General features: G+C 38.6%; 1 protein-coding gene across 8 annotated transcripts in view; it reads left to right on the top strand.

Moving 5' to 3' along the window:
• The window catches only part of CDC14B (cell division cycle 14B), a 53,210-nt gene that overhangs the window by 13,909 nt on the left and 14,068 nt on the right, over positions 1 to 25,233 (top strand). For 5 of the 8 annotated variants that reach the window (XM_021381491.1, XM_021381490.1, XM_021381496.1 and 2 more), the window contains 8 exons: positions 14,080 to 14,156; positions 16,451 to 16,517; positions 17,957 to 18,019; positions 18,935 to 19,022; positions 19,367 to 19,597; positions 21,259 to 21,397; positions 21,515 to 21,668; positions 22,365 to 22,465. In XM_021381491.1, coding sequence (XP_021237166.1) covers positions 14,080 to 14,156; positions 16,451 to 16,517; positions 17,957 to 18,019; positions 18,935 to 19,022; positions 19,367 to 19,597; positions 21,259 to 21,397; positions 21,515 to 21,668; positions 22,365 to 22,465 — 920 coding nt within the window. Of the gene's footprint in view, positions 1 to 14,079; positions 14,157 to 16,450; positions 16,518 to 17,956; positions 18,020 to 18,934; positions 19,023 to 19,366; positions 19,598 to 21,258; positions 21,398 to 21,514; positions 21,669 to 22,364; positions 22,466 to 24,808; positions 24,955 to 25,233 lie in introns of all 8 variants that reach the window. The other 3 variants (XM_021381495.1, XM_021381494.1, XM_021381492.1) reach the window with 1 other exon arrangement.

Genomic DNA, 25,233 nt, shown 5'->3' with positions numbered 1-25,233 from the left:
CATATGGGAGGGCTAGTTGTAGACAGCTGACATATAACAGAAAGAGGCTAGTCAAAGTCACAAACAATTTTTTAGAGTTCAGAAACCTGTACTTATTTTATTGCATTGCACTGGTTCAGTCTTTCAGCAGTTTCCTTTAATGAAAGGAAGCACTATGTGAGTATTCATCCTCTCCTTGGGTAAGGAGGGTTGTCTTTTGGATAGTTATGAGTCATAGGTGGTGAGGTATCTCTGGCTGTATCTTGTTTTTCCTTGCAGTGCAGTACTTTTTGGCTTTTGTATAGAAAAGGTAATCCTTTTCTATAAAGTGAGATATAATTTCTTCCCAGATGGATGTGGGAGGAATTCCAGTGAAGGAAGATCACAGACTGTGCACCTGAGGCTTACCTTTTTTCGTTGGTGCGCTTTGATGATCTTTCATGAAGAGGCAGGCTTAATTACAGCAAACAGTGATGAAGTGTTCAGGCATACAAATCCCACGTTCCTGCTTTCTGCATTGTTCTCAGTGAAGCACGCAGTGGCTTAGGGTCTGCTCAGAATGTCTGGTAAATGTATGTCTGTAATAGTACTTCCTGACTGGAAGGAAATATATTAAGGGCGTTTTTATTTTAAACACACATAGGCTTAAGCATCCAGCTGCTTCTTCAGTTCAGAGTGCATAGCTTTTTGATGAGGATCAATCAAAGTAATGCATGTCATTATTTGAACTGCATTTGATCATTTTATTTCTCATCCCATACTGTGGAAGTGATAAATTGATAGATTGTCATTCTATATTTTGTCTTCTGTGAGTTGAATTTTTTTCATAGTTTTTTTTGGGGGTTTTTTGGGGGTTTTTTGGGGGTTTTTTGGGGGTTTTTTGGGGGTTTTTGGGGGTTTTTGTTTTTTGGGTTTTTTTGGTTTTTTTTGTTTTTTGGGGGTTTTTTTTGTTTTTTTTTTTTTTTGTTTTTTTTTTGGTTTTTTTTAGCATCATGGTGGGTTCCTGCTTCAGCTGCTTTCCTTAGATCAAGGAGCTGTGTGGCAATGCATCCTACTGGGGGAGTTTGGGTGGGAAGATCAAGGAAATAGGAAGGGGAAATAGCGTCCACAGAGTGAGTCATGAAAACAGTGCTCATCTGAGTGTGTACACTTAGTTTTGGATGTAAATTGTGCCGTAGATGCAGGAATTCCTACTTGTTTGGAATAACAGGCTGCTAGCTTTTAGGAATAGCACAAATACAGTAAGTTTGTCTGGTTTTCTACTCTTTTTTTAAATACAATCACACTTGAACACATAAATTTAGTAAAACTGTAACGAACTGTATCTAACTGTTCTTGGGCACTGGCAAGTCATCACAAGCTTTCTGTATTTTTATACTAGTAACTTAAAAGTCTGTCTTTTAAAGGCTCATTGACCTGAAGTTTGAATTCTTAAACAGAATGTTATTTAACTTCTGTTTATAGGAAGTGCTGTGTGATTTATCATTTGGCATCTTTTGTTTAAATTTGTATGTATATGTATATTAAATATGGAGATCTGCAATATTTTTCAAAATGAGCACTTACAGAGATCTTCATTAACTGTGGTGAAGTGGAAGGGCAGTTGTTCTGGTTTGCAAGCAAAGTCTGTTCCCAGTCTCTTCCTCGCAGCTGGTGTTTTATAATGTTTCCACGTCTCCCATCTTCATCTAACTTGTCTTTCTTTCCTCTTTAGTGGTGATAGTTTCTGAAGGGGTCATCCGGGCTACACACTTCTTTCTTTCCCCGCCTGTATCTACTGCTTAGTTCCAGCTGTACTTTGATGTGACAGCACAGCCTAACTCAAGCTACAGGGCTCTTCAGTGTAACAAGGCATTAAAGATGAAGAACAGAGTTTCCAGTACACTGTTATATTTGTAGCTTTTAGGATATTTTAGAGAAAATACTAACTATTTAGATCTTAATTCCTGTGTTGTTCATCTTTCATCTGTGTAGGTCACTCTAAAAGTAATGCCTCCGCACAGTAGCACTATTTAATAGCACAAATTCGCAGCTACAAATCATACTTTTTCAATATAGTTGCCTATACAGTCCATCTTTCATCCTCTCAAACAGATGGAAATTAGAAGATGCCAAATCAGGACCATCTGGTGAGTATATGGTAGGGCAGTCCAGTCATGACTGGCAGTGTGCTCTGTGGTCTTTGTACTGGTACGGGCCTGGCATGATAATGTTGCAAGAGAAAGGTGGTTGTCTCTTCTGGTTTGAAGCTGGAATTTTGAGTTTTCAGCTTTGTCAACATCTCAGAGTTGCTGGTTTGTCCAGGTTCCAGGAAATCCAGAAGGATGACCCCTTCCTATCCCAAAAGACAATGCACATCACTTTGCCTGCTGAGAATTTCATCTTGAACTTTTTCTTCAGTGGGGAATTTGCTCCCTGGAAAGCCACTCCACGGACTGCTGTTTTCACTGCAGCTCATAGTGGGGATACTACCTCTTGTCACCAGTAATGACACCATCCAGGAATCTCACTTTCAGCCTCGTATTGGTTCAATAGGTCCAGACAGACTTGCACACAGTGTTATTTCTGTTCCTGTGTGAGCATTCGTGGGAACGACCTAGTCCAAATGTGGCAATATTTCAACACTGCCACCATTATTTCCAATGCATTGAAGCTGCTATTCAACTCCTTACACAGTTCGTTGGTCGTAACCTGCTGATTTGCATGGATGACCTGAGTTAGACGCTCTTCATTTCACGGTGTCACAGCTGTGCATGGCCATTTAAAATGTGGCTGTTGCCACTGCTGATACATACCACCCATCACCTCTCTGTGCTCACATCCACTGTTTGGTCTCCTTAAACATTCAACAAGTGTCACTGGTGCTATTTTTTTCTGCCTGGAGAAATTCAGTGACACGCCTTTGCTTCACATGCGTTTCCATGTCAGATGCCATTTTGTCAGACTGCGCCTCTGCTATCTGGCAACAAAATGTAATGGAAAAATGGTGGGAACATTCAACCTCTACCACCATACCACCAACATCTGCCTCTAACATCATGGGCCAACATAATTAAATTGGAGGCATTACTTTTGGAGCAGCCTTCATATTTTAATTCTGTATTTTAATTTTTATGTATGATATGCTGCATAATGGGAATAATATTCTTCGGTGTAGATTATCACAAACTTGGCATGTTCAGCCACACAAAGCGTAGCCATGGTTGGTGAGTTGGAGTTGAATGGTCACAAATTATTTGGGGTGGATACGGTGAGGGGAAAGATGGGAGGGGGGAAAAAAACCCATGTTCTTCACCTTCTAAAGAAAAACTGCTTTTCCTTGTAAGCTGTCTGCACTGTTCAGGCCCTACCACTCTACCAAAGCAGCAGTGATCTTCTGAGTTGATCTCTACAGTGGCTTCTCTTGATTTTCGCCAGGACTTGGCAGTAGGTGAGGAAAGTCTGCTTCTTCCACCATTGCTCCTTCTATATTAAGAAAGAAAATGTACCCATTGTGCACTGACCACCCAATTCCCAAGATCCCCCCCTCTCCCTTTGTCTGCATTAACTTAGTAACAGTGTTTCTTTTCTCAGGCCTGACACTAATTATGTACTTGGAGGGCAACCCTCTGGGTGTACTGCCCCATGAACTGCTGTAATTCAGGTCACCTTCTCCAGGACTCATCTCTGTACTTTGTCTAATTCTCATCTTCTTTCTTCAGGGTAAGCAGCATTTCCTTCATCCATTCTGATCCATAGCACTGTTTTTGCCTTTCCAGTTTCATAGCAGCCTTCCTAACTGTGGGCCTAACATGGGGTAAGAGATGGAAGTTGTAGAAGCAGTTAACACGAGCCTATGTACGGTTGAGCTGTTGTGCTTTTACCGTGGCACTTGCAAAATTATCTCTGGCTGAGACATGGAAAAGGAGGTATATCTGTTTAGAGGTCCAAACTGAGTGGTAGTAAATGGGTAACAGCTACAGTGCTCAAATTAGAGGTGGGTAAACTGTGTTCACTCTCAGCTACATTTTGGTGAAAAAAGTTTATGCTTGACTGTTAAATGGCAGGGAGGAGATGAACAAAGAAGTACTGGCACTTCATACAAGCAAAAGTTGCCTCAAGTCTTTCTCCATGTTCACGACCTCTTAAAAACTTACCTCATCTGAATTGTATTTTGGAAATCATGATTAGTTTTCACAATGGCAGTTTTTCTTAGGTTATTCCTTACCGTGTACTTTCCAGGCTGCATTTTTGCATAGTGTTGCTCTCTGTGTTCATCACAGAGTACAGTAGTACTCGCTTACTTTCATAGCTGTCATGCAGTACTGGTATTCCCAGCTAGAAGGGTTTTCTATGCCCCTCTCCGCTGTTTTAAAAACTATTGGAGGTTTCTGTCTACTTAACAACTGTGTTTCTGCTAATAAAAGGATAGTTGGCTACATATGCATTTCTTTAGTATAGTACATCTCCATACAAGAATCTTCTAATATATTTATGTTTTGTGTGTGTAACTTTTTCTTCTAAGAAATATTGCTAGAAAGTTTAATGTATTAACTGTCTAGTACGTTCAGTTAGGTTTTAATAACATGACATATTTGATACTTCATAGTAAAATTATGCATGTGTGTCAGCTTTTGTTTATGTTTGGTCACATAGCAGTAACTGTTCAGAATTGGGTGATTTGTATTTATTTATAGCTTACAGTGGTTCAGATTATTTTAAGTGAGTGACATTTTTGGAACATAATTGTATCACGTGAAATATGCTTGTAAGAAGTTTAAATTGAATCTTCTCGTTGTTGTCTTCCTTTTAAGTCAGTGGGGTAAAATTTGTGGTGAAGGCAGCAACCTTAAGTTGATATTTAACTTAAGGGCAGATCAGGAGAATAAAGTTGGTCATTAAACAGATCATCAACATGAATTTAAAGGGCTGTTTGCAGACTTGAGTTGATACAATTTCTAACAGTATAGCTTATTTATTATCTTGCTTTATTTTCCTGAAAAAGCAACAGATTATATCAGGAATCTTTATTATCAGATGTGTTCTGTCTTGGTGCAGTATTGCTATTTTACGTGGTAACTCTTGGTGAAAACACCAAAACTTGGTGTTTCAGGGATTAAGATGCATCTTTTCTACCAGGAATACTTTTCATCCTATTGTTAATATTATTTTTGTAGGAGCAACGCTAATCTAGAAGACCTGTGTTTAAAATAGGACAGGTTTGAAAATAGTAGTATAAATCAGATAAGATTTGATTGCTACAAGAACTCTCATTCAGTGGTTGATTGTGAGTCCTCATTAATGAGTAACCTAATCATACAAGCTTTTCCATTTTGTTGAATGAACATTCTAGTGGCTGCCAGACTACATGGCAATATTGACAGGAGCAGTGCTTGAGAACACATAATGCGTGGATGTCTCCTGACCATTCACAGAGCTACATCCAGTCCTTTAATTAGAAACAGATGTCCTAAATGAAAAGGATGATTAGAGCAATGTTAATGGTTCAACTCTTAATGGCAAATTTCTGGCTGTATTTTGAAGATCAATAGGATATATCTTTTGCATGCATAAAGAAAATGAATTTCTAAAGAATCATAGAGTCATAGAATGGCCTGGACTGGAAAGGACCTCAGAGATCATCTAGTTTCAACTCCCCTGCTGAGTGCAGGGTCGCCAACCACTGGACCAGGCTGCCGAGAGCCATATCCAGCCTGGCCTTGAATACTTCCAGGGACAGGGCATCCACAACCTCCTTGGGCAACCTGTTCCACTGTGTCACCACCTTCTGAGTGAAAAACTTCCTCCTAATATCTAAGCGAAATCTCCCGTTTGAGTTTAAAACCATTCCCCCTTGTCCTATCACCATCCGCTCTTGTAAACAATCATTCCCCCTCCTGTTTACACACTCCTTTCAAGTATTGGAAGGCCACAGTGAGGTCTCCCCGGAGCCTTCTCTTCCCCAAGGTAAACAAGCCCAATTCCCTCAACCTTTCTTCATAGGAGAGGTGCTCCAGCCCTCTGATTATCTTGGTGGGCCTCCTGTGAACGAAGTGGCCCTCGTTCCAAGAGCTCTGCATCTTTCTTGTGCTGGGGGACCCAGGCCTGGACACAGTACTGCAGATGGAGCCTCACAAGAGCTGAGTAGAGGGGGACCACCACCTCTCTCTCCTTGCTGGCCACTCCTCTTTTAATGCAGCCCAGAACATAGTTGGCCTTCTGGGCTGCCAGCACACACTTCTGGCTCATGTCCAGCTTCTCGTCCACCAGGACCCCCAGGTCCTTCTTCACAGGGCTGCTCTAAAGGAATTATTCCCCCAGTTTGTATAAATACCTTGGATTGCCCCAGCGCAAGTGCAGCACCTTGCATTTGGCGTTGTTGAACCTCATTAGATTCTCATGGGCCCACTTCTCCAGCCTGTTCAGGTCCCTCTAGATGGCTTCCGTTCCTTCCAGTGTATCGACTGCACCGCTCAGCTTGGTGTCATCTGCAAACTTGCTGAACGTGCTCTCGACTCCGTCATCTATGTCATTGAAAGAAGTAGTACGTGAAGGATTATGCAGGGTGATAAAACAATATGTTACTGTGAAAGATGTCAGTTTTTTAGTATAACAATTTTCTGGAATATACTTAAGAAGAAGATTTGTAAAGGCTTTTAAGACTTCGCGTGTGTGTATATGTAGGGATGTATGTACATGCATCTGCACTTGTATGAGATTGTAGGAAAATTTTAAAACCAATGCAGCTGTACTTTGGCATGCTTTCTTTCCAATCTTCACAAAGCAGAATTTTCAGGTTTCTTTTAAAAAGCTGCTTGTTTTGAATGTTTGGCCTGAGGAAGGAGAGCCCCTTGGGATATGATTGTAGAATTTGAATAACCTTTTTCTCTGCTTGTATGTACCATAATACACAAAAAGTGCCCAGAAAACACTAGTTTATACTAAATAACAATTTAATTGCTTAAAATTTATACTCACACCTAGTTTTATAGTACTTCATAGTGGTTGCTTACTGGCATTAGCTTCAGAAAACCGCTTTATATGTGAAAATCCCTGTAATCCTGCAGAAATGTAAGTAGCCAAGCTTAGATTCAGCATTTAGTGGAACTCGTTTCAAGTGTTGTATATTTCTGGAGGCATGTCTTTTACCATTTCATGTCTTCCCCCTTGTACACTCTTCATCAGTTTACAAACGTATCTGTAAATATCCTTGTTTCCCTGTTTATCAGCTCAACATCTACATTTTCGTCTTTTCTGAAACTTCAGTTCTGCTGAGTGCCTTGTAAAACTCTCCTTAATTTGAACAATCCTGTCTGCTCAAAGGTCACTCTGATTATTTTTACTTCCTCTCTCATTTACTGCCTTTCACATTGTACCAGTGAAATAATTTGTCTTTAAGGTTTTAGTGACCTCCTACTAGTCAGAAAAAAAGTAGCTTCCACTGACCTTAAACTGTGAGGTATTTCTCAGAGTGTCTAATATAAAGTTTGTATCAGGAGTGTGTTTGAAGTGAATCTCTCCTTAAACCCTTGGTCAGTGGATTTTCGTTCACTTCATAGAGCAGTCTGTGAGCAATCCCAGAGCTAATGTGTGTCCACTCCACAGGATCGGATTAGGACTAGTACGAGGTTAAATAAAATTCTGGAAGTCTACAGTACAGATGTCAATATTTCATTGCTAGCTTTCAGTCTATTATTTGCATTTCTGCTAGTTTGCACACATCCTAATACAGATGTGGCCTTTGCTGCTTTGATGTTTGCTGCCTCCCTATGCTTTGCTCCTTCATCTCTCACTCCTTTAGTCCTACCTACAGTCACTTTCTATGAGGGCTGCTCCAAAATTAGTGCTTCCTATTTGATTATGTTGGCCCACAATGTCAGAAGCAGATGTTAATAGTATGGCAGTAGAGGCTGAACCTTCCCACCAATATTGCATTACATTTTGTTGCCGTGTGACAGATTGCAGTAGAGGGGCTGTCTGACACAATGGCATCTGACATGGAAGTGCTTGTGAAGCAAAGGGATGTCAGTGAATTCCTCCATGTGATAAAAATAACACCCACTGACATTCATTGATGCTTGTTGAACAAGGAGACCAACCAGTGGATGTAAGCACAGTGAGGAGGTGGGTGATGTGTTTCAGCAGTGACAACGAGCAACAGTACAGATGTAGATTTTTACAAGTGTGGCATGCACTTCTTGTTAATCACTGGTGAAAATGCATCACCAGTGGTAGTGGTAGTGACTATGTTGAAAAAAAGGAGTTACGTAGATGAGAATTTGCTGTATCGAATAGTATTATTGTACTATTTGGATCTGTTACAGTTTCCATGCAGATAAATAATAAGCATTACTTCAGAGCAACCTGCATATGTTTGGAGCCTTGTCCACCAGCAGCCTGAATCCAGTCACACAGATTCATCCTTGAACCAGCCTTGCACACATCCAAGATTTCCTGCTGGGATTCTCTTGTGATCTCAAACTGCCAGAAAAGATCTTGTTTCCACTTTGGTCGTCATACCTTCTTGTGTCGGGTTACTGCTGGGATACTTTCCTTACGAATGAAGTTTCAGTTTGTAGTCTTTCCCATTCACAGTAAAGATTGAATGCCTTTCTTCCCTTTGAAGTACTCCATTCTATTGCACCTGACCCATTATCCGCTTGCTAACCTGAAGTTTTTGTATACTACTTTTCACTGAGAATTCTGTGCAACAGTTTCATCAACTGTTGTCTCTGAAGCTGTTCCACGCGTCAAGTGTGTGTGGTCACAGCTGGAATGTACCATAATCTGCTTTTGTTCTAGAAAATTTTAAGAAATCTAACAAACTTTTCAGTGAATGTTCTACATCTTGTTTCATACGTACTGGAAGTATTGCGCATTTTTGCTTAGTACTTGTTTCTTTAAGCTTGTTTACACCGAAAAATGTCATCTTGCAGTGCGTTTTTTGTATGTACTGAACAATGGTAGACATTCCAGTGCTCAGAATTTTTCATCAGAAATCATGTTGCTGTTTTTAAGTGTGCTTGTCTGTGGTGAATGTTCGTGTAACTATGTCAAGAAATATCCATTCACATATGCTACTTCACTAGTAATGTCATTTCAGAAGTTTGATCTCTGCTTAAGAACTAACGTGTTTCAATACCATGTGGTGTTATTTAGACTTAATTTATTGTAACATGTCCATTAAGGCAACAAAAACTTCCTCTTGCTGCTGTTACATTTGCAAACATGCTTTTGTGTTGAAGCTTGTATTATTCAAGAAGCTGGTGAAAGCTCAACTGAAATGTGAGAGGAATCCTTTTCCTTTGTGAGCTACAGGTGCTTAAAGGATTAGCTAATGTTAGCTGCCTTTCTATTTGCCTTTTGTACAAGTGTTGCTCTGTATTACCCAACTTGGCAGCACTGAATCACAGCTTTTTTCCAGGTGACTCATTTCTGGATACAAACTCTGTTTCTGCTGTTTAATTACTGTTCTTTCTGTTTGTTGGTGCCATTTCGTGTCTCTGGTTTGTAAGTTTTTCTGGGGCAGCACTTTCTCTGATACGCAAGTGGTGCTTTGTATGGCTGCTGGAAGTCTGGTTCATTGTGCTCTGAGACATTAAATATGACTGTATCAAAGCACACAACTTGGAATTTTTTTTAACAGGACCATCATGTCTAATTCAGACAATGAATTTTGTATAATGCATGCCTGCAGAATAGAAAGTGAACTTGAGCAACTGAGGAGCAGCTCTTACCTATCTAAATGTTTTAAGTCTTTTTTTTTATTATTCTAGGTATATGCTTGCAAATTGAAGTATAAACTTAACTTACACCACTTCAGTGAAAACACAAAAAACATGCAGTTTTCATTACCATAGTAAATTACTTAAGCAAAACAGATGTTTTTTTCCTTTGGTTTTGCTAATTGCACAGGAAGAATGCTCCAAAAATACTTAACATAAGCAAATCAGAGGAAAAACAGGAGGGGTCACCTGTTGCCACATGTATTTTAGCTGTCTGTTGAAGATGTATTTCAAGCTTCTAGTTTTTAGCAGTATCTCTTTCACCTCCCATTCTCATCTCACAGGAATGCTTGTGTGTGTCTGTGGAGAAGACGTTGCCAACACAAATTAGGCCATTTGTTCAAACTGGTTTTGCAGCAGCAAAAAGAAATTTGTACAGCAATGCGGACTTAAAAAACAAAAACAAAAAAAAACAACCAAAGCCCACCAAGAGCAAAAATGATGTACGTCTTTGTGGGTAATTCAAATAATAAGGTTATAGGACATCCTGAATTGGAAAGAACCCACAAAGACCATTGAGTCCAACCCCTGGCTCCTTACAGCACCACCCAAAATCTAAACCCTATAACTGGGAGCTGTGTCCAAACAGTCCTTGAACTCCAGCAGCTTGGGGCAGCCTGTTTCATGCCCACCACTCTCTGGTGCAGACCCTTTCCCTAACCCCCACCTGACCCTCCCCTGACACAGCGCCATGCTGCTCCCACGGGCCCTGTCACTGTCACCAGAGAGCAGAGCTCAGTGCTGCCCCTCCGTTCCCTGTGAGGAGCTGCAGCTGCCAACAGGCTTCCCCTCAGCCTGCTCTGCTCTGGGCTGGACAGACCCAGAGACTTCAGCCGCTCCTCACACATCTTGCCCTCAGACCCTTTGCCATCTTTGTAGCCCTCCTTTGAACATTCTGATAGAATCATAGAGTCATAGAATGGCCTGGACTGGAAAGGACCTCAGAGATCATCTAGTTTCAACTCCCCTGCTGAGTGCAGGGTCGCCAACCACTGGACCAGGCTGCCGAGAGCCATATCCAGCCTGGCCTTGAATACTTCCAGGGACAGGGCATCCACAACCTCCTTGGGCAACCTGTTCCACTGTGTCACCACCTTCTGAGTGAAAAACTTCCTCCTAATATCTAAGCGAAATCTCCCGTTTGAGTTTAAAACCATTCCCCCTTGTCCTATCACCATCCGCTCTTGTAAACAATCATTCCCCCTCCTGTTTACACACTCCTTTCAAGTATTGGAAGGCCACAGTGAGGTCTCCCCGGAGCCTTCTCTTCCCCAAGGTAAACAAGCCCAATTCCCTCAACCTTTCTTCATAGGAGAGGTGCTCCAGCCCTCTGATTATCTTGGTGGGCCTCCTGTGAACGAAGTGGCCCTCGTTCCAAGAGCTCTGCATCTTTCTTGTGCTGGGGGACCCAGGCCTGGACACAGTACTGCAGATGGAGCCTCACAAGAGCTGAGTAGAGGGGGACCACCACCTCTCTCTCCTTGCTGGCCACTCCTCTTTTAATGCAGCCCAGAACATAGTTGGCCTTCTGGGCTGCCAGCACACACTTCTGGCTCATGTCCAGCTTCTCGTCCACCAGGACCCCCAGGTCCTTCTTCACAGGGCTGCTCTAAAGGAATTATTCCCCCAGTTTGTATAAATACCTTGGATTGCCCCAGCGCAAGTGCAGCACCTTGCATTTGGCGTTGTTGAACCTCATTAGATTCTCATGGGCCCACTTCTCCAGCCTGTTCAGGTCCCTCTAGATGGCTTCCGTTCCTTCCAGTGTATCGACTGCACCGCTCAGCTTGGTGTCATCTGCAAACTTGCTGAGGGTGCACTTGATTCCATCATCTATTGATAAAGATGTTGAAGAGCACCGGTCCCAAGACTGAGCCTTGGCGGACACTGCTCGTGACCGGCCTCCACCCTGACATAGAACCATTCATCACAACCCTTTGGCTGTGACCAGCCAACTAGTTCTTAATCCACAAAACAGTCCATCCTTCAAATCCATACCTCTCCAATTTGGAGGAAAGGATGTGGTGAGGAACCATGTCAAAGGTTTTGGAGAAGTCCAGGTAGATGACATCCGTCACCCTTCTCCCATCCACTGATGTCGTCACTTCATTGTAGAAGGCCACCAGATTGGTCAGGCAAGATCTGCCCTTGGTGAAGCCATGCTGACTGTCTCGCATCACCTCTTTGTCTCGTACATGGCAACTAGGAGGATCTGCTCCATGGTCTTCCCCGGCACAGAGGTAAGGCTCACCGGCCTGTAGTTCCTTGGGTCATCCTTTCTCCCTTTCTTACAAATGGGAGTAATGTTCCCTTTTCTCCAGTCACCAGGGACTTCACCAGACAGCCATGATTTTTTAAATATGATGGAGAGTGGCTCGGCAACCACATCAGCCATCTCTCTCAGAACCCTGAGATGCGTATGATCTGGTCCCATGGGCTTATATACATTCAGTTTCATTAAGAGGTCTTGGACTTGTTCCACTGTTACAGTGGGATGGAATCTGCTCCTCTCGCCCACACCTAGAGATTCAGGGTCCTGGCAGACATGGGCAGTCTGATCACCAGTGAGGACCGAGGCAAAGCACTTACTGAGCACCTCAGCTTTTTCCTTGTCTGAGGAACCCACTTTTCCATCCTCATTTATCAGAGGCGGAACACTCTCCTTGACCTGTGTCCTCCTGCCTATGTACCTGTAGAACCCCTTCTTGTTATTTTTCACATCCCTAGCCAAGTTTAGCTCTACCTGTGCCTTGGCTTTCCTGATCTTATCTCTACTCATGTGGACAGCAGCCCTATATTCCTCCCAGGCTGCACAACCCTGCTTTCACTTCATGTACATTTCTCTCTTTTCCCTCAGTTTAAGCTGCAGGTCCTTGCTCAGCCATGCCAGTTGCCTGCCTCCTCTGCTCAATTTCTTTTGCTGGTGGATGGAGAATTCAAGTGCTTCTTGCATTGTGGCAGCCAGTGCTGCACCCAGGGCTGGAGGTGAGGCCACACAGTGCAGAGCAGAGAGGACAATCCCTCCCCTCGCCCACTGGCAGTGCTGGACTTGGTGCACCCCAGGGTGCGGTTGGCCCTCCAGGGCACACTGCTCGCTCATGTTCAACTTGCCATCAGCCAAAACCTTCAGATCCTTTCCTTTGGGGCTGCTCTCCAACTTCTCATTCCAGTCTGTATATATATCCAGGATTTCCCCATCCCACGTGCAGAATCCATCACCTGCTCTTGTTAATCTTCTTATGGCTGGTGATTGTCCAGCCCTCAGATTTGGCAAAATCTCTCTGCAAGGCACCTCTCTACCCTCGAGGGATTCAGCAGCTCCTCCCAGTTTAGTGTCATCTGCTAGAATATTTAGTATGCCTTCAAGACCTGTATCCTAGTCATAGATAAGTATTTAATTAATACTCATTAGGATTTCTACATAGAAGAAAAACTAACAAAAAAGGTCACTTATATAGGAGATGTAAATAAATTTATGGAACTTTAATGAAACAATAACTTCCTGTAGTGTTTTAGTGCTCAGTTAATGCAGTTCTAAAGAAAAAGTATTAACGTGAAATTAATGAACCTGCTAATGACCCCTTTGTTGTCAACAGTTATTTTCTCCTGGCCATGTTGGGGATGTTTCTTGATTACTGGAAGGTGTGATTTGCATAATAAAAGAGTTATGCAGTTTTCCCTAAGCAGACCTTAGCGTTGGTGAATATACAAGAGTGATCAGGTGTTTTGTGAGGGAAGACCATGCATACATTTGTCACTAGGTGGTCTTCATGATTTTTATCTTTTTTTGATGGTTTTGCCAGTGGAAAGTTTGATTTGTAGTGTTTCAAGTGTATTAATTCTATTCTTTGTATTTTGCTTCTACAGCTACAAATTATTCTTCTTCTTCCTTTATGACATCTGGATTTAATTATTGAATACTGCTTCACCAGTACCAAGGAGGAAGTTCAAGATTTAGAATAATGCAAATGTTCTGCTATAGGAAAATAAAAACATTTACAAGTTATTATTTTAATCTTATCTGTTGAGTACATGCAGTGTTTTGTAAAACAGATAATTCGTACATGTGCCGGTATCTTCACGTTAGTCTAAAATAAATGAAATTTAACAAATCTATACATTTTGCTTAAGAACATATGTTCATGGTTCACCAGTATTTTTTGTTGTTTTGCTTAATTTTATTGTTGCACACTTGTATTCTTTTGCTCTTGATGACAGTCTTTCCCAGCACTTTTGAACTCTGTGATACTTAATTATGTCTTTGGTAGTAAACAAGTGACTTTAAGTTTTTTCTGTGAATCTTAGGTTATTTTTCCCTCTTTCCCCATAACAACAGATAATATATCTGAGAGAATCACCAGAAGATGTGTACAAGCTTGTATTGGCTGGCAGTGTTTCATATCTTCCTTTCAGGTAAATAATAATATGTTACAACTTTTTTGTAACTTGATATTTTGAAGAAGAGTATAGCGTTTAGCAATACTACTTTTTTTTCATTTTGCTTTGTTGTTTTGTTGTTGTTGTTTTTGCTGTAGTTTAAAAGGTCACATCTCATGTTTGCTGCTTGATTTTAAGTGCAAACTTAACAGGGGGCATAGCGTCTGGTTCTGAAGTGTGCCAATGGGAAAGTTGAAGAAGCTACACTATATATTATATACTCTTTGTTGAGCTTTTTGATCTACTTGGCTTTGTTTTTATGCTAGCAGTTGACAGTTAAATGTCAAAATATCTTCCAGTAATCACGCAAGACTTATAATACTTCTAGCACTCTCTGTTTTTTCACTTAACAAATGTATGAAACAATCTACAAATACTGTTCTGTGCATAAAGACTGCTACCTAGCCTTTTGTGTTTTAGTGCAACTTTGAAGTATTTATTTTTACCGTGAGGAAATGTATAAAACCACTGGTTTGTGGTTGCTTTACCCTGAGGGAATGTAATCCTAGCCTTTTCAGATGATAGACTTCTCTTTGTGGTATATGCTGTGAAACTTAATTTACCAAATAAAGTTGATCCATCGTACATACAAAAAAACTTCATAAATTCTTCCAAAGAAGTGTTCCTAAAAGTTGGATGAAACTAACATTCAATTGGCTGCCTCAGTATGCAGAAAAGAATGGCCAAAAAAGTTTTTAGAATGCAAATTTGCTGTTCAGTTTCCAGTGATTAATTCAGTCCTTGTTTGTGTTTTCTAGCTCCTGTCCAAGAGCTGAGCTTTTGATGATTTGAATTTCCTTTACTTCTTCACAGTATAAGTGTGTAGTAGCACCTGTCTTTACTTGCATACTTCCATCATCCCATTTCTCTTAATTCCATTTTTTATATTCCCAGAAATAAAAAGGCCTCTTTAAAGACCTATGTGTTTCTAAAAATCCTAAAGATGTATGTGGATAGCTGAGATAGCAGCTTTTTACTCAAGTCGTACACCATGCCCAAATCGCCAGGTGATCACTTTGACAGCCCTACTGAAAAAAAAATGTAAATATATGTTATATAACAAGAACTACTGAGAGCTGACTTCTGAAGACACATCTAGTCTCCAGTATAATATATACGATATGCTGAAGTGTCTGGGAATTTCTCCATTTTCTTGAATTCAGTAGAACTTACTACTGAATTCAGATTACTCTCATCTTCATCTCTGCAAAAAGCATTGCCTTTCAACAGAATTACGGAAAGTTAGGTAGTTGATACTTCTGGTCTTTGCCAACAGGAAAGCTTGTTAACAGCGTGCAAAGAATGCTTTCCACCTACCTGAACTGTGTTCTATTATCACCATCTCCTGCAGATTTTTTTTTTCACCTTCATGCTTACTCATTAGGGAGAAAAGAATAGAAATAAAGTGTAGAGGCAGATGTTCAGGTTCTTCAGAACTTCTGCCTCCTTTCAGTTTGAGTTTGAAGATGGTCTGTTTTTTACTTTCATGTAACAGTAATGATTCCCTGTATCCTGATAAGAGCTGCATGTTTTCAGAACTAGCTGTTCTGACAAGATAAAATATCATCTGATATTGATTCAGTTTAAATTTATTTTTTACCTGACTGTAGTATTGCTGTAGAATGCTTGTTTGATTGTGCTTATGGAGTCTAGCAATGGTTATATACCAAGAACGTTGTTTTTGCATCAAGAAGATTTAAGAAAAAAGTAGCTGAAAGAGTTTTGATGAAAACCAGATTATCAAGTTTAAGCGTAAACTATTCTACACATCTTAGAAAAAGTCTTTTAGTGCATCCATACAAATGAGTATCTTGACAGTTTTTTCAAGAGGATATTGTTCACATATATAAATGCATTTGTGAAGCATCTTTTTTCTTTTAAATGGAATTTGAAGAAAAAAATTGCAGTGTATTACAATTTGACATTTTTGAAAGTGAACTTCAGAAGGAAATGTTTTAAGAGTGTATGTTACAATATGATAGTTCTTTAGGCATTAGTTCTTGCCATAGGGAGTTTCTGTTATTTTTCAGATATTTCTGTTCTTTGTTGACGTGTACATTGAACATGTAACATTTAACAAAAAGTATAACGTATTTTTTGTAATTTATTTAAGATACAAGGAGGGAAATTAAGTAATCATTTGACATAATTATTTTGCTATACTAGAAATGGTATTCATCTTTTAATGTTGCTTTAGAGAAATATCTTTAATTGCATTCGGTTGGATTTAAATGGGAAAATTTTACAGTTTTGATCATCATATGTTACAGGGATGCTTCATTTGGTACTTGCAGTTTTCATCTGACGTTGCTGGATTGTTTTCATGCAATAAACAAGGTAAGTTAATAAGTATTTTTCTTAGTGTGAAGTGTCAGCTAGCTGCTGCTGAGCACAAAAAGAAAGCTTTGAAAGCTAGGAGCTAATTAGAGCTGTTACAGCTACAACTGCAGCAAATTTTCTGATTGTTACCCAGCTTATTATGTATTATGCATTGTAACAAAACTTCTGGATATAACATCTGTAGAAGTGAACTTACGCCTTGTATAGTCAACTAGGAAAGTTTTTAAAGGAGAAGTGTTGACTTTTATTAAGGTAGTTTTTTCAGGACAGTCATTTGTACCTCTGATCCCAAAGAACTGCCTAACGGTTTTATCAGATGACCTACTGTTGCCTTTGAAAGAGGTTTTGAATTGTTTATTGATGGTTTTTAGGCATTTTCAGTATGTAATTGTAACTTGGGGTTTTGCCTCAGTAATATAAATGCAATAATGTTAAAAGTATTTTTTTTAAATCACAAACTGTACTTGTTGCAGTACAGAGGTGACTGATGTGGAATTTTAGAACAAGGAGAATTTGATTGCATTCTTTTTCATCTGTATGAATATTGAAATGGGGAATTCTGTGGCTCTCCATTCCATTACTGTTGGTTTTTTTTCACTGTGAGTGTCTCTGCCAAATACCATTGTTTCTACTGCATAAGCCACCTTCTTGTAGTTCCAAATTTTTCAGGTGTTTTTTTATATTTTGACATTGGCTGATCCTTTGCCAAGAGTGGTGAACACTCTGGTGACTGGTGAACACTCTGGTATTCTTTTCAGTACTGGTGAACAGCAAGGAAAACCACAGTAGGGCTATGCAGTGAGAGAGGAGATTTGAATTTAATATTCAAAATACCTGATGTTATGAGATTGTCTGCATTTGCTCTTTCTGACTTAATAAGTGATAAACTGCCAGTTACCAAAATTTTACATTTTTTATACTGTATTAAACATAATGGCTGTGGATAATTAGGAGCATCAAGGACCACATTAATGTCTCCTTAGAACTGTGGTCTTAGTCTATCTGCAGCCAATTTTTAATTAGTGAAGATATTAGAATCTTAATAGAAAAGAATAGGATCCGTACACCAAAATATTTGTAATCTTTGAATACAGACATAGTACCCATAATTTAAATAGGTAATGTTTGCTGGTTATTTTTCTCTTTGGCATATCTTATTACTAGCAGCAGTAAGAAGACAGTACACTTATAAAGTGTGGATTCAGTGGAAACGGAAGAACTTCCTTATCTAACCTCACTTCTGTTATAATTTACAAATCAGTTGTATACCTGCTTTGTACCAAGACTCGGCTATTGTGTATTTTTTCAAATGAATGAAGAAATTTCTCTGGAAGAGTAGAACAAGTAATAAGGGGCATTCGGTAACCTGAAAGACAGATTAACTGTCCTAATTGAGAAGATGTTATTTTTATTAAAAGTTGTATTCTGGATTTTAGGCTTTGCAGTATGGTTTTCTGGATTTTGATGAATTTGATGTAAATGAATATGAGCATTATGAGGTACGTGTACCAGTCTTCTGATTTGTTTGCTATTATTAATGCCAGTATGATTGTTTATAATATGTGCTACTTTTTTGTAGTATTACATTCCATTTCTGTTTTACCTCTTTCAACCGTGATTATTAAATATAAGTGAATGATCAGAGAGAGAGTATTAAGAGTCAGATTTAAGCATAGTCAGCCTCAAACATAGTGGGGAAAAGCAGAAAACTAAACAGAAATAGATACTTTTTTCCCACATTTTTATTAAAGCCTTGGAAGATGGTGAGGGAGCAGGAATTTGTTCCTTGGCCATCTTCTAAATGTCTTGCATATTCTTGAGCAATTATGATGAGAAGCTTGAGGGCAGACAGGTCCAAGTCTAATTGATTTCTGGCAAGCAATTGAAGTGTGCATTTGTGAACACAAAGAAAAATCATAATACCATCCTTTAAGGTAAAGAAGACAGGACTGGGAAACTTGAAGCCTGCAACATTCAGTTTGAGGTGTAGGAAACTAATACGAAGATAAAGGACTACAATGTCTGCATATATGCACTCGCAGAAATGCAATGCTGCCAGTTATCTGAAAAGAGAAAATTGGGTATTAGAATCTAAAAAATCATTATTTAAATAATGAAAAGAGAGGAAGATCATAATTTAGAAACCTATAAAAATTTTGTAATTGGAAATCGCTCTTCATCTGAAGCGTATCAACGACATTGTTCTAAAAGTATAATTTAGAAAAGGGGAATACAAGCAAGATGAGTGAGGTTAAGAGCAAGTGACAGCCTCGTGATGAAACAAAAAGCAGGTCACTAACTCACTTCCTATGACAAAAATTTTACATCACTTCTATGTAGCATGTATTTTGAAGCAATAAGGAAAAGCCTGAAAATACAGGGATAATGATAAACCAAGCATTTTCTCTTGACAGAGAGCAGAAAATGGAGATTTTAACTGGATAATACCAAACAAATTCATTGCCTTCAGTGGACCTCATTCAAGAAGTAAAATTGAAAATGGTATGCTTAAAAAAGGAGGTGGGGGACACAAGCCCACTGCTTTCTTAGTTGGTTGCTACCAGTAAGAACAAGCTTTAAAAACTGTTCCTCAAATAGTGTGTTTTTTCCTTGGCTCTGTTTCTTTTATAAGAACCCTGACATTAAAATTTTAATGCTTGGTTTAATTGCATCAGATCTAGGTGATTATTTTAAAATTCCATTTTCAGTTAGACTATTTCTTTCTGTTTAACATAAGTTTTATTTTGAAAGTGTTTTCATCTGTTGGTTTTCGGTCTTCATTTATTCTGCAGTTTGAGCCTCATTCTTCTTTCCTCCCCCCTGCTTTTTTTTTTTTTTCCAAATAGGCTATCCCCATCATGCTCCAGAAGCTTATTTCCCATACTTCAGGAAACATAAGGTCACCACGATAATACGCCTCAACAAAAAAATGTATGATGCCAGACGTTTTACAGATGCTGGATTTGAGCATTTTGACCTCTTCTTTGCTGATGGAAGCATACCTAACGATGCTATAGTTAAAGCATTTCTAAATATTTGTGAAAATGCTGAAGGTGTTATAGCCGTTCATTGCAAAGGTACAGTGTACAAACAGTTTGTATTACAAGTTATAGTTTCTAGGATATTTCTCACCTTAAGGTCCATTCCACAATTCCATTACTATTCTGTAATTCCATTGTATCTTGTTACTGACACCTCTGCCAAGTGGCAGCTTATCTGTGCACATTCTTTCTGTGCTTTTGTTCTGTTCTTCTAATTTTTTAAGTTCCAGAAGAGTCTTTTCATCTGTTTCCAAAAATGAGGTTGTTGGAAGTAAGCCTGCCAACATTAACAGCTTTTTCTGCTAGAAAGTGTTAGCACTTTCAAAAGATTATTTTAAGCTGGAATTTGTAATACCAGCAAGGTTTACAGGTCTTTCTGAAAATGCGTGATTAAATACACCAAGTTACAAATTTTTAAAAATATCAGTAGAGCTTTGTGAGAAAAGTCCTCATGAAGTATTAGAGTGGTCCTACAGAACCATATAAATCTTTATCCTTCAGAAACCCTTAATACTAGCTGCACTGGGTGTCTCTGAATGTCTGTTCCTTAGCAATCTAACTCAAAAGGAACAGGTATCAAGAGCATGCCCAACATAGCTTGAATGTAGCTTTCTGAGAGAGAAAGATTTCTGTGGTTCTAGAGAAATTGTTTCCCCTTTTAAACCAGGTAATGATGGAAGGAGAAAGGTATTTTCTTAAAACCTTGCTTGAGACCTTCAGAGACTCCTCCGGGATCTTCACTTGCTGTATGTTTAATAGGATTATGCTGTATGACTTGATCAAAACAGCTTCTTGAATCTTGCATGCACATACACTTATACTCTCCACCAGGATGTGAAATCCAGGTATATCATTTAATTGATTATACTTGAATATTGGGTAGCAGTGGTACAAATGCTTTGTTTTCCTTCAGAATAAGATGTTCTCTGATATTTGTCATGCTGATGATGTCAAGACTACCTTACAGTCCTCAGCCTGCTATAACTTTTGAGAAACAGTAGAATGCTGTAGCCTGTTCTTAAAGCTGGGCAAGTCACAGAAAGTGCTGTGTGGTTGTTTTGTCTGTTGGACTACACGGAAGATTTTACAAAGATGTTCAGATGGTTCTTAAAGAATGTGACTGGACATTTATAGAAAGTGATCAAGCAGGGAATCCACAAAGCTGGCTATCTTCATTTCCTTCTCAGATTTATCAAGGTAAATTGTACCATTTCTGGGCCATTTAGGAAAATTTTCTAGAGTACTCCTGCTTATATTGGCAAGAGCCCATACTTCCCTATTGCAAAATTTAGCTTGGGAACAAAAAAAAAAGATCAACTGATGTTACTGCAGTTTATGATCAATTTGCAATTAAAGTGCTTTGTGAATTTTCTGAAAAGGCAGCTGTTTTATATCTGCATAAAAACATTATCATGCCAGTTGTGTACTGTATGTTGTATGCAGCCTATATGCTTTTACGTGTGTGTGTAAATATAGATACACCTACAGATACTAAAAACAATTAAACAATGTGTGATTAACTATGTATATGAGGGAAAAAATTAAAAAGGTAAGTTGCACTTAGAGAATTTTACCAGTAACAAGTTTGTCTAATAGAATAGACATTTACCTTTTGTCTGAGTAACAATGTGTGTAGCTGCAGCAGCTTCCAGATGAAAACAAGGATATAACAAAAGCTATTCTTTTATCTTACACAGCTGGTCTTGGACGAACTGGCACACTTATTGCCTGTTATATTATGAAGCATTATCGAATGACAGCTGCTGAAGCTATTGCCTGGATTAGAATAAATAGACCAGGTTCAGTGATTGGACCGCAACAACATTTCCTGATGGAGTAAGTAGATTGAATACAAGTAATTTTGAAAGTAGATCTAGTAACTTTTTGTTCTTCTTTTATTGTATCCTTACATTTTTTGTTGTTAATTTGTTGTTTTTTTCTATACCGTGATAGGAAACAGCCAGAACTTTGGACAGAAGGAGATCTTTTCCATGCAAAGTTGAGACAAAACTGTAAAATGGGTGTAACAAGAATCCTGTCAGGAGTAGGTCATATTTCACTCAATGGTGTTAGAAACAGGAGAACCATCCAAAATGACAGTGAACTGGTAACCATCTGAATATCGTGTTTTTGTAAAAATAGCAAATGCTGTTGAGGATTTCTTAGGTTCTAAACAAACCTGTGGGTACAATAAAACTTTGTTATGAGATTCCTTTTTCTGTTTTCCTTTTTTTGTATCAAGAGGTTTGGGGATAAAAATGGTATGGACAGGAATTATGATTTGAAAAATGAAGTGCAGTACATAGGTGAGATAGGAGTATCATCATCCTACTTGAATCTTGCAGTTAGATAAATAGTAGAACAAACAATACTAGAACTTAAAATTTGCAGTCAAAAATTATGTAAGCGCATTTTGGATTGTCAGTTATATTACTATATTACTTTCTGTGTTTTGAGGGGAGGAATGAAAGGTTTTTCACTTTGAAGCTGTCTACTTTTAAAGAAAAAAAAGTGCTACTGTTTTAAAAAGGTGGATAATTGAGGGAAATGGCGAGTGAATATTGTATTGTGCCTAAGCAATGATTTGAGATGTGTTTCCAATGTTTGAACATTCTGATGCGTGTAATTCACATGACATCACAGGAAATAGAACTGTATTTATCTAAGTGAATTTCTCTTAAGTTTATGCTGGCAAACTTTCTTTTGGGGATAATTCTAACTTTATGATTTAAGGTAAAGTTAATTCTTTCCAAGTGTGTACATTTAAATCTTGGTTTATCTTTTTTTTTTCCCTCTTCTCCAGTACAGTGATGAAGATGAAAAAGACTGTATAACACAAGGTGATAAGCTTCGTGCTTTGAAAAGTAAAAGGCAGGCAAAATCTACAACTTCATCTCCACTAAAGTAAGTTAGTTTGTGAATGCATAAATGCCAGAAATACTTCTGTTCTCTTCCTCATGCATTTTTACCTTAGTGCTCGTAGATTTGTTGGCAAGACTAATTTTGCTCATTTAAAACAAGCATGAGATTCACCTTTTTCCTAAAAGCTCTGCTGAAGGCATTAAGGACTAAGGAGAACTTGGTTGAAGAACTGCATTATTCAGTTTCTTTCTGTTTGTGTTGATCTTTGATTCCAGTACTCTGTGCTCTGCAAATTCCTGTGGTACTTCTGAATTCTGTATGTTAGTAATTTCTTCTTCCTTCCTGTGGTAGTATAGCAGTGGAAGACTGTGACTGATAGCTGGTGTTTGGTTGGTTGAAATAATGTGTGTTCTTAGTTTTGCAGTAGGGCCAGCGGCTTAAGAATAGTTGAAAGAAAAATCTTTAGCTTTGTTTCATTTCCTTCTCACTGGAGAACTTTCCCTAAATCCTATGGACTTTGGGATAATGGCTGGTAGTCAGGAAGGCAGGTAGTAACAGTATTTTGATAAAAAAATTCTAAGGAGACCAGTTCTGATTCGGAACCTGGTATGTTAGTCTCTTTATTTAAAACAAGTATGAAACACCACCTGTAAAAGAAAGTTTGTAGGCAAGTGCTGTTTGCATCTGTTGTAGACTATACCAACTGTAGGTAGAAAAGCTTTCTGGCTCCCCATACATAAACTACGAGAGAATGCAAGATGTGAAAGACATATCTGAGATCTCATTTGTTTGCTAGGAAAGAAAGAGTGACCTCTGGCTGGTAGGTTTTTGTGAATAACACACTACTGGAATTATAGACAAAGGCAACTTGGCTTTTTTTAATGCTGTATTTCTGTAGGGATGATTATGATTATTCATAGCTAACTATGGGCCAACGAGTGTAATCAAACTTTTAGGAAAGTGAGAAGTACATAGTAGGAATATGCTAAAATTACAGGAGTGTCTTTGGATAGCCTTGCACATTCCTGTGTAAGAATTTGACTTTTGTTTTAATTAAAAGAATCTCTGTTGTTCACAGTCATCGTTTACACAGACAACCATATAGTGAAGAACATATAAAGAACAAAGCCTGTACCAACTGAAATTAAAAAAAAAAATAGAAAAATCAGACTACAATAAAAAAAAAAAAGAAAAGCAACCTCAGTGTACTCAAATAGTACAGTAAAAGCCAGCTACCTTTCACATTACCTTCTAAGGCATGTATTGTCTCAATTTCTACTTCCTAATATTTTTTTCATAAGTAGTACATTAAGTCGTATAATAAAGTTTGTGAAAAGTATCAGTTACAGTATGTTGTTTAGAATGAATGCTGACTGGGTAATGTAGAGCTTATGGTAGTTTTGCGTGCATTGTGGCAATTGGAATTTCCTTTTTACTGTTTCTTGCAGGAGTTGGTTTTATGGTTTGCAGCTTGTACCGAGATAAGGTGATGACAGTGTTACTGTTACTAAACCAAAAAAACAATAGAGATATTTAGCTGCCTTACTGGAGTTAGAGGTCCCCCATACCTAAACAGCTCTCAGCCTTTTTCTGCTTTACTTCAGAATCTTAAAAAATAGTTAATGCTGCTGAGAAATTGATAAATTTTGTCTAAGCAAACAAAAAGACATTTCTAAATCATCTATGTAGTTTTATTTCAGAGAGAAAAAAGAACTAAAACTTCTACTACAACAAAAAAACACAAAGTAAGAGCATCAGAAGCTGAGAGGATTACAGTCTTTTGGGGGCTAGAAATATTACTTTAAGTCACAAAGGGTTTCTGTATAGCATTTTGAAGTTGGTTTCATAAGCTTTATGTGATTTTATGAATGGATACTTTGTGTATGTTCCAGTGAGAAATATGGTATACCTTTGGCAAAGGGAATATGAATTAGCTTTGGCACTTTTGAACACAGGAAGGTAATGCATCCTTGCTATCTGAGTGTTCACATAAATTGTGCTAGAAAGTGATCTGGCTCTGATCTAGTATTTTTGTATTAAAACACATGGTTATGAAGTAATATCTATTGGTATAGGCTGTTCAAACTGCATAAGAAAGGGCTACAAATGGTCTAGAATGCATTTATTTTTGAAAGATTGACAACAGCTTTCTTTGGAATTGATGACTTCAGTGAGGATTTCAGAAATTTTGTTTTGCTTCCTGTAACACGTAGATACATTTGACAAGTTACGGTTGCATGGATTAATATAGAAAGTAAGAAAATGCTTGACTAAGGTTATAGAGCAATATGCTTTCGAAGAACTTGAAACAAGCTAAAATGCAGCAATAGCTTTTGCTTTTGAATTTTTGTTCATCTTTTCCTCCCCCTCCAACCCCTTTTTTAGATGGCTCCTAGCTATGCTGGTGTCTACACTGTGTAGCATTGTCATCTGGTGGATTGTATGTGGCTCCCTTCTTCCCAGCCTGCTATTCTGTCTAGATGGTTTAAGAACATAGTAACCATCAGGACCCCCTGAGAGAGAGCCACTGTGTAAGTGTCCCATTCCATTTCTCTATAATAGCTCATGCTTTCTGTCTAGTATGTCTCATAAATGCATGTTTTCACATCATGTTCCTTACTAGCTGTTTTGCAAGAGTAAACTTCACTGCTCTCGCTTTGTTGTGTTTTTGTATATATTATTTGAAATAACGGAGTGATTTTTGTGGCTGGCTTGCAATACAAAAGGTGCAGAGCTTTTATAATTAGTAATTTTGAGGCTTCTTTGCGTGCTGCTGCAATAAGTAAAACTATATTTATAAAAAGGAAAAA

This window comes from Numida meleagris, chromosome Z (assembly GCF_002078875.1).
Source record: "Numida meleagris isolate 19003 breed g44 Domestic line chromosome Z, NumMel1.0, whole genome shotgun sequence".
In the NCBI taxonomy this organism is placed as follows: Eukaryota; Metazoa; Chordata; class Aves; order Galliformes; family Numididae; genus Numida; species Numida meleagris.
This window is presented reverse-complemented; position numbering and strand designations above follow the sequence as displayed.